The 10,322-nt window shown below is 27.3% G+C and overlaps 1 protein-coding gene across 1 annotated transcript; it reads left to right on the plus strand.

The window, feature by feature from the left end:
• The first annotated feature begins 1,809 nt into the window (after positions 1-1,809).
• Positions 1,810-3,426, plus strand: LOC107945125 (allene oxide synthase 3). Its single transcript, XM_016878983.2, has one exon. The coding sequence runs from the start codon at positions 1,841-1,843 to the stop codon at positions 3,320-3,322; it is 1,482 nt and encodes a 493-aa protein (XP_016734472.2). The 5' UTR covers positions 1,810-1,840; the 3' UTR covers positions 3,323-3,426.
• Positions 3,427-10,322: the final 6,896 nt, after the last annotated feature.

Consider the following 10,322-nt stretch of genomic DNA (forward strand, 5'->3'; position numbering starts at 1 on the left):
AAGATGAAGAAGACTTGGCACTGCTATCTTCAATGTATTGGACAGCAGTTATATCTTAATAATAGTTTTTCCAATAAAATGAAGAAGAAAAACTAAAAACAAAAGAAGAGACGAAGAAAAATTATAAAAAGAGAGGAGATGAACAGTTTTTTAGTTAAGTTTTAGGATTACACATAGGATTACCGTTAGGGAGATAACAGAACTTAACAGTAGGGTGATCACTTCGTAATAAAATAATAATATAAGTGACTAAAATATAATATGAGGCAAACAAAAGTGATTATTTTTGTAGATTATCCAAAAAATTAAATATGGGCAGGCTGAGTCAGGCAAAAAAGTAAGGTCATTTTTCAAGCTTAGAAAATCAATCTAAATACCTTATATGAGTCCAACCTAATCTATGAATACCTCTACTCTCAACAATGCATCTTTAAAGTTTGACCCTGCATTTCCCATTAAAAGTATGGTTAATAAAAATATAATTATTTAAATCTATTATATCTCCATTTTTTTGGTACATATCCATTTAATTTTATAGGCTTAAGGGTGCAAAAAGCCCTTAAACTTTTTAAAAAAAAGTAATTAAGCCTCCTTCTTTTTTTTTACATTCAATTTAGCAATTGAACTTTCAAAATGTATCAAAAAAGTCCTCAAACTTTTTCAAAAAAAGCAATTAAGCCCTTGCTTTTTTTTTCACTCAATTGGATACTTGAACTTTCAAAATGCATCAAAAAGACCCTAAAAATTTTCAAAAAAGCAATTAAGCTCCATGCTCTTATTAAAAATTAGAAAAAAAAGTATAAATAATAAATTTTAGAAAATTAATTAAACTTTAATAAAAATTTTAAAAATTTAAAATTTATTAAAAATTAGAATTTTTTATAAAAATCATAAAAAAAATTAACGATCCCTAGTTTTTTAATTAAAGTCGTCATGTGTCAGTGTGACATGTGGAAAAATATAATAAAAAATAAAAATGAATAAAAGTTATAGAAAAATTATAAAGAGCTTCTTTTGGTATGATAATTTTTATAATTTTTTTTTACAAATTTTATATTTCTTTACCTTTTGTATAATTTTCTTACGACTTTATAAAATTTTATAAGTTTTTTATATTTTATATTTTTTATATTTTTTATGATTTTTATAAAATTTTACAATATTTTATATTTTTTCTAATTTTTAGTATTTTTATATTTTATTAAAATTTAATCATATTTATAGCTTTTATTGATTTTAATTTTTTATAATTTTTTTTCTAATTTTTAATAAAAGCATGGGCTTAATTGCTTTTTTGAAAAAGTTTAAGGGTTTTTTTGATGCATTTTGAAAATTAAGTACCCAATTGAGAGCAAAAAAAGTAGGGGCTTAATTTTTTTAAAAGGTTTAAGGGCTTTTTTGATGTATTTGAAAGTTCAAGTATTCAAATAAGTACAAAAAAAAAAGAAGTTTAATCGTTTTTTTAGAAAAAATTTGAGGACTTTTTGCACGTTTAAACCATTTTTATATGAATTTAGAAATAGATTAAAATTATATTAAATAATTTACCGTATTTACTTAATTAAAAAAAATGAAATCCTATTCTTATTTCGTGCTTTTAAGTTTTAGATAATATATCTATTTTACCCCTATTTATTTCACAAGTCTCTTTAAAAGCTTGATTTATATTAAAAACCAATGTAGTCTTATTCTATTTTGTCCTTGAGTTTTAATTACTATACTTATTTTATCCATATTTATTTCATAAAGCTCCTTAGGAGCTGGGTTTATATATTATATATAGATATAGAAAATAGAGAGACGGTTCTCCAAACTAATAATTTACCTGAGCTGATAAACAATGTCTTCTTCTTCTTCTTCTTCTTCTTCTTCTTCTTCTTCTTCTTCTTTGTTGTCGACACTGCAGCTACCATTGAAACCAATTCCAGGTGACTGCGGACATACGTTATTTGGTCCATTTCGAGATCGTTTAGCATACTTTTACAATGAAGGCAGAGACAAGTTCTTTGAAAACCGAATCCAAAAGCACAAATCGACAATCTTCAAAACTAATATGCCTCCTGGACCTTTAATTGCCTCTTGCCCTCGTGTTGTTTGTCTTCTGGATGCTGTCTCCTTTCCTGTCCTTTTCGACACTTCAAAAGTTGAAAAACGTGATGTTCTTGACGGTACTTTCTTGCCTTCCCTGGCCTACACTGGTGGCCATCGTGTTTGCGCCTACCTCGACCCTTCCGAGCCAAAGCACACTTCTTTGAAATCCTTCATTTTGTCTACTCTCTCAGCCCGACATCATAAGTTCATACCACTCTTTCAAACAGGCTTATCAGAGCTTTTTAATGAGCTTGAAGCTCAAATTTCTAGCAAAAAAGAAGCTTATTTTAATACCTTGAGCGATACCATGTCTTTTAACTACGTTTTTCGCCTCTTCTGTGACAAAAGCCCTAGTGAAACAAGGATAGGTTTTAAAGGACCAAAACTTGTTGACAAATGGTTATTGTTTCAGCTTGCACCACTTGGATCACTAGGGTTGTTACCAAATCTTCTATGTTATTTAGAAGATATTTTGTTGCGCACATTCACTTTCCCTTTTTTTCTCGTTAAATCTGATTATAAAAAACTGTACGATGTGTTTTATGAGTTCGGAAGCTCAGTGTTGGATGAAGCTGAAAGTAAGTTCGGGATTGAAAGAGATGAAGCTTGCCATAACCTAGTTTTCCTTGCTGGTTTTAATGCTTATGGTGGTATGAAAGTCCTCTTCCCTGGGTTGATTAAATGGGTTGCATTAGCGGGACAAAAGTTACACAAGAAATTAGCTGATGAAATCAGGACTACCGTCGAAGTGGAAGGTGGGGTTACTTTATCTGCCTTGAACAAAATGGTTTTGACCAAATCAGTGGTTTATGAATACCTAAGGATCGATCCTCCAGTTCCTTTCCAATATGGCAAAGCTAAGGTTGATTTTGTAATTCAAAGCCACGATGCAGCCTTTGAGATCAAGAAAGGAGAGATGATATTTGGATATCAACCGTTTGCAACTAAAGATCACAAGGTTTTTGAGAACCCTGAGGAATTTGTGGGTGATAGATTTGTTGGGGAAGGAGAGAAGCTGTTAAAGTATGTTTATTGGTCGAATGGGCGTGAGACGGAGGAGACGAGGGCGGGGAACAAGCATTGCGCTGGGAAAGATCTGGTGGTACAGTTGTGTAGAGTAATGGTGGTGGAGCTTTTCCTTCGTTATGAGACGTTTGAGGTTGAGAGTGGGACGTTTATGTTCGCTCCATCAGTGACGTTCAAGTCACTGACTAAACTCTCATCACCATGATTCATAAATTAGTTGTATTCGAAGATTGGTTATATTGATTGTCATCTTTCTTGTTAATTTCTGAAGTTCAACATTTACAAATAACAATCAAGTTTTCGTCTTTAGCTTTGAAGTTTGTAAAAGGGATTAATTTATTTATCCAACCACCAGGATGTCATTAATCTTACATACATCTACATTCCAACTTCTACCTTAGCCAATACCACTTTATAAACATAATTGTACAAATCAGCCATGTTTATGGGGCTTTTTTTAAGATAAATAATTATGAAAATGAGAGAAATAAAAATAGATAAATTAAACTGTTCCAGCAGGACCAACCCTCTTTCTCCTAATTATGCGATCATCATTAGTTTTTTTTTAAAAAATTTTGTGCCGTTTGATGCATGTATTTTTTTTTCAAAATACTCGAGAAAATACAGATATGCCAAGGCAATACTGGGTGAAAATTTCAAAAATTAATTGGAAAAAAATAAACTAAAGTTAAAAAATGGCCCTAGAAAAAAGAAGAAGAATAAAAGAAAGAAAACTAAAAGCTTTGACTCTTCACTTTTGTTGTGGCCCTTGCTTTTATTTTGTAATTTCCAAAATGTTGAGGAAATGTTAAGAAAGAAGAAATGTTTTCAAAGATATAGAGAAGAAATGCTGATAAAAATATAGAACAGTAGAATTAGACCGAGGCTTTTAAAACTTTTAAATTAAAAGTTGTTTCTTTTTTCTAATCAAAAAATTAAAAGTAATTTCCGTTCCGAGGAGTCAATTAATTTAAAGTTACTTTTAAAATAAACGATTTAATTGATATCATTATGAGGTACCACTATTGATTGATTGAGCATGTTATTAGAAAAAGGCTGAAAATAATTTTTTTTAAAATTTTCATAATTATTGTACGAATATAAATACTAATTTGAAATCGTAAATGATAGCAATAAAATTATGTATTTCCATTTTTAAAGTATTTAAAATATTAATTGCTTCGTATTTAAATCCAACATGCTTGGTAATATAATTTTAATTCAATATGATTCCTAACGTTATGTAATAAATGAAACTCTTTGTTAACAATAATTCATATATATATATATATATATATATTACTTTTTTTTAAGAAATCATTTAAAATTTTATCTTCAAAAATCATTTGTTAAAATACAATTTAGGATAGGATAAAATTGATTAAATTATAGATTAAGTGTTTTAAATTGATTTTTTTACTCCTTCAAAATTTTCGTTACATGCAAGTCAGTCCAAGGTTTTTTTAATGTTATATTTTCATTATTTATTTATAAATTAGTTGTAAAAAACACATTTTAAAGAATGTAAAAATTATTCACAAAACTTCAAATAATTCAACATTATTCATTTATTTTATTAAAAATTATAATAATAATTAAAATTATAACTCTCTTTAGTCTTTTCTGTCTGTAAGTAAAGGCACATGAAGCTTTCCTTCAATTAATTAATTAAATATAAAATTAATCATGAACAAATAGTTACATGATTAATAAAAAAAAATGGAAGAACGAAGTGATAATTTTTGTTCCTAATACAAAACAAGTATGTTTTAAATATACTTCTACTATCCTTCATGTTTTCCAACTTCAACATCCACATATATTTAGTGCTCCTCCTGCGTCCTGCCCAATAATAAATAAAACAAAAATATAATTGATTTCTCCTTTATTCCCAAGCAACTTCAACTTCATTGACTATCATTTCTTAAGGAATCGAATTTATTTTTAATTTTTTATTAGAAAATAATAAATAATTTTTTTATTTAAAAGTTTTAAAAGGCCTCCCTCTAACGCTACCATTTTATATTTTTATCAACTTTTCTTCTTTGTATCATAAAAACATATCATCTTTTTCAGTATCTGAGGATATTTTGTTCTCTCGGCGTGCCAACAAAAAGTGAAAATTCAAAGCTTTTAATTTTCCCTTTTACTCTCTTTCCATTTTAGGGTTATTTTTTTTTCATTTTCAATCAAATCCTTTTTATTTTCATTTTCGGTGGTGTTGTCTTACCTATCGGTGATACTATTAAAAATATTTTTTTTGTTTCTTGGTACACTCGTATTTTCTCAAATATTTTAAATATATATATATTGACACAGTAGCAATAAAAAAAAACTAATGATAATTGCATGATTAGATAGAAAAACTGGGGTGGTGTCAATGAGAGAAACCATTCAATTTGTTTATTTTTGTAATTAATTTTTTATTTGTCTCATTTTTGTAAATATTTAATTTTTTAGTTAAAAGAAAAAAAAAAAAGAAAGACTGTTTATGGCCAAGTGTTCCGTCACTCACATGAGTGGTAGGTACGGTCTTAGGTTGATGCATGTGCCAAAATAAACTTTTGTTTTTACAGGTCCAATGAAAACAAAATATTTGTAATAATAGAGAGGGTTCGCTTTGGAAGCAACTAAGCAATGAAAAAATTATGACTTAAAAGGGTAGTTAAGCCATTAAATGTTAACATTCTTAATTTGAGTTCATTTTGATTTTTACCTCATTAATTTGAGGTTGAAATAAGCTTTTATAGAGTTGAAAAACACACAAGTACAAGTGTTTGGAGATGTTATGGGTGTATTTGATAAAATGGTTATAAGATTTAGTATGTGTATTTTTCTTATTTTTTAGTTTAAAAAATTATCATGTGTTTTTTAAATATTTATTTTTAATATTTTATTATATCTTTATAAGACACTTATCAACCTCTTGGCTTTAGCTATAACGTTTAAAAACTCCATTAATAGTGTGTTAAATCTTATTCCTTTGATAAATTATTGAAAATTTTAATTTTATTGAAAATGAAAATGTCTAACAGTTGCTTATCAACAACTTGTTTAACATTTAATTTTTTAGGTAAACTACAAAAATATCACTGAAATATTGACTTTTTCTATTTTGGTCACTCAACTATTAATTTTTTCTATTTAGTCACTAAAATTTTCAAAATTAAATATTTTGGTCACTTTCCCATTAGTTGTTGTTAGATGAATGAAGAAAAGATGATGTGGATTTTTTTATTGATTAATTTACGCTAAAATAACAAAGTAATTAATAGACAAAGAATTGAAATTACTTAATTATCTGTTAATTTAGCCTTAATTATATACATCCAATCGATCCCTCCATTAGCTCAACACAAATCTTTAACAAATTGTGTTTACCACGAACACCTGCATGGAATCGTAAATGATTAAACAATGAGAAAGGGTCCACTAGATTTACTCATTGGAGTAATAGGTGTTTTCCCAGTTTAATGATTGGATTGATCTAGGATCAATTTAGTTACATTAGATATCTATTTAATTATATATGAATCTAAATTGGAGCTAAAATAAGAGATTATGTTATTTAATTATTTGGAATGTAATTAAATTAATTAAATAAAATTATACATACACTTTAATATGGTAAAGTCATCATAATTTAAACGAGATACAAATAGGACTTGTGTAAATTACTTAATTGGATAATTAATTTTAAAAATTTAAATAAAAGTAAAAAATACATATGTGGGTCTTAAGGCGATTGAATTACTTGTGGCCAAAGATAATTTACATTAATTAGGCAAAGAGAATTGGTTCACTAGATTTACTCATTGGAGTAACAGGGTTTTTCTCACTTTAGTAATTCATATTAATTGCTTAAAAAGTATTTAAAATTAAAATTTCATATATTATAATATTAATAAATTTAAATATCATTTAAATTAATTTTTTTATTTTATAAAATTATGTCTAAATTAAATATTTTAATTTTTTAAACTCTTTTTGACAACAATATTAAATCTATAATTTAAAAATAATATTTTATTATACTTTTTTAAGAGTAATGTTAAATTAACGTTTACAATATAAAAGTAATTAATATAAAGTTATAAGTGTAATATGTTAACTTGATAATTAGAACCCTAAATCACAAGACAATCAAAATTTTATAATATATATATATATATATAAATTTATGATGACGTGGGTAAAACAAAACTATATAATAGATATGTTTATAAAAAAATTACATAAAAAAAATTGATAAGTTTGGAATTGGAGATATTGAGGGATATAAACCCAATATTTTAATGCATACAAACAATGAGAAAATACGATGGAGGAGATACGGATGGCGTCATTTGCGAAAGACAAAATGGAAAATTACTGTAGAAGATACTGTGAGATATGTCGTATCTTTTTAATGTATAGTTTTCTGGGGGTCATAATAATATAATATAGCTATATACCCAATCAATTATTATTTTTTGAACTAACAAATATAATATCACACACCTCACATTATTTTTAGATCTATCTTTGGGAATTAGATATGTATTTTCAAAAGAAATTTTAACTCATTCATGCATCACATAATTTGGAATATATATATAATGAAGGACAAATTTTATTAATACAAACATATATTTTAGCCTTAATAAGAATAAAACATTATACTATATTCGTAATCGTTTTTGTCACAACTTAAACACAATGTATTTAAAAGACTTGTAAGTATCAAGAGAATTATTCCCGAAAAGTCCAAGGTGACGAGTAGAATTAATAAATAAATAAAAACCAAACATCCTCCAAATTGAAAAGGATAACAACAAATCAATACCTAACACTTGCATAAGCAAGAGTAATACTTGTACAGGATAAGGCAGAAACTTTAATGAGAATTATTAATCAAAGGAAAACAATACAAAAACACATAAGATTTTAAGCAACCTAAGTCCAAACCGACTCATAAAATTATTTATTATTTCAAAATACCTTGAAAATAAAGGAAGATCAATAAGCTGACGAAAAGCCACCATTCAAGGATCTACAACTAACCTACTTTTCAAGAGTACTTTTTGATGGTCAGTGCAGGTTCAATAATAACATGCACCGATGTTTATCTATCATAGCCCACGGAGACAACAAAAATATCACAAAATAGATCAACAAATTGAAGAGACGGAAGGCACGTGAAATAAAAGGAAAGAAAAGAAACAACATGAAGATTGAAGATGGTGGAAAGCAAGCGGTGCAACTTACTATCTAGACAACTATTCAAACACCACTAAAAAACTTTCTTTTTTTTTATTTTTTATGTCCATTTTATGATTTATGTTTGGGGTCTGTGGCTACCCCTCTTGTTAATATTATCTCCAAGATTAGAACCTCCATCCTGCCCTTGGGAATGTAATGTATCTTATCATTGCACTTAATTGTTTGTTGGTTAAAATATTCTATCTTTAAAATGACCAAGAGAAGAGAAAAAAATATTAAAATATGAAACAAAAGTAATTCGACATTAGATATAGTTTTAATAAATTATTAGTTCATATGATTTATGATCATGTATGCCATATTTTATCATATGAAACTTGATTATTTACAAATGAAACTAAACTTGATCATGGCTCAGGTCATCTGATTATAGTTGTAAATTAATTAAAAATCTGACTAAGGCAAGTGCACCTATCAATTAATAGTATAACTACGATGAGCAAATATATCATTCTCACGAGGACTAAAAGTAATAGTAATTACTATCCTTTTATTATTTAATCAAAAAATTGGAGAGATTGATTAAAACTAAAATTAACTAAATTAATTAACTAAAAAACACGACGTAGAACGAATCAAGAAAACAAATTATTAACAACCAAAAAGCGAAACAATACCCAGGAAAGAATCCACCTAGATTTCATCTGTTATTATCAATCTGAATTAAACAATTTCTTCACTTAGTATCTTGATCCATAGAAATCCCTAAATTATACTTATATCTCTTTTGAGAGTAAGTCGATTAATTGAAATTTCTTTCTAATTAAAACCCCTATTATCACATTAAGTCGATATATGAATTCCCATATTAGATTTGACTCTAACCCGGTAGATTTATGTTATCCTATTTCTAAGATTGCATGCAACTCCACTCAACTATACTAGATCTACTCTTAAACAAAGGTTTTTCCTCCTCTGATTTAAGCACATCAAACATGGATTAATAGCCCAGAAATATTAAACCAAGAATTAAGCACACATAATTGAGAATAAGATTCAAATATTTATTGCACAAAATAAAACTCAAAAGAAAAAATTCATATAAGGTTCATCTCCCTTAGGTATTTAGAAAATTAGTTCATAAGAGCAAATAAAAACATCTCAAAGATAGTATAACAATAAGAAACAAAGAAACTCATAATAAACTTTAAAGAAATCAAAAGAAAATCTTCAATATTGATGGAAATCTACTTCAGAGTCGGCTTCAATGGTGTTTTTTGAGTTGTTTTCTTGAGTATTCTATGACGGCTCACTCCCCTCTTCTTATCTTTACCATATATAGGTCTTAGAATGCCCGAAAAACCAAAAAAATGTATCTTTCTGCGTGTTTGGAGTGTAATTTTCGAAATTGGCACAGTCTGATACATGGCCATGTGTCTAGCCCGTGTGACTCTTGAAACTTGCTCCGATTTTTCAATTCTCGCTCGTTTTTCGTTCCTTTTTCTCCCAAATGCTCTCCTAAGTATAGAAACATGGATTTAAAGGATTAGAAGCATAAAATTCACTATTTTTTCTATCTAGACCAGGTCTAAAGAAAATTTTAGATCCATTTTTCAGGTCGGATCGAATCTAGACCTAGAAAACAGCTTAAATTTTACATTGACCTGGTCCAAACTCGACATAAATGAAACTTGTAAAATTGGTTCTTTTCTTTTAATTGGAAGTACTAAAAATTTGTGCTTATACTATTATATATAAAATGAAGGTGTGACAAATGCCGAATGTCAATTATTTTCTTTATATATATATATGAGAAATTAATGGATAAATATCAATTCTAATCTCTTTACTTTTTTTGAGATTATATAAGAATGATTAAATTTTAGATTTAATCTTTATATTTTGCTTATTAGTTAGCCTAAATACTTTATTCTAATTAAAATTGTGACGTGAATTTTTTAAAAATTATTAACCCAACTAAAATTTTCTATTAAATTTAGATC

The sequence above is a fragment of the Gossypium hirsutum genome, chromosome A12 (genome assembly GCF_007990345.1).
Source record: "Gossypium hirsutum isolate 1008001.06 chromosome A12, Gossypium_hirsutum_v2.1, whole genome shotgun sequence".
Lineage (NCBI taxonomy): Eukaryota > Viridiplantae > Streptophyta > Magnoliopsida > Malvales > Malvaceae > Gossypium > Gossypium hirsutum.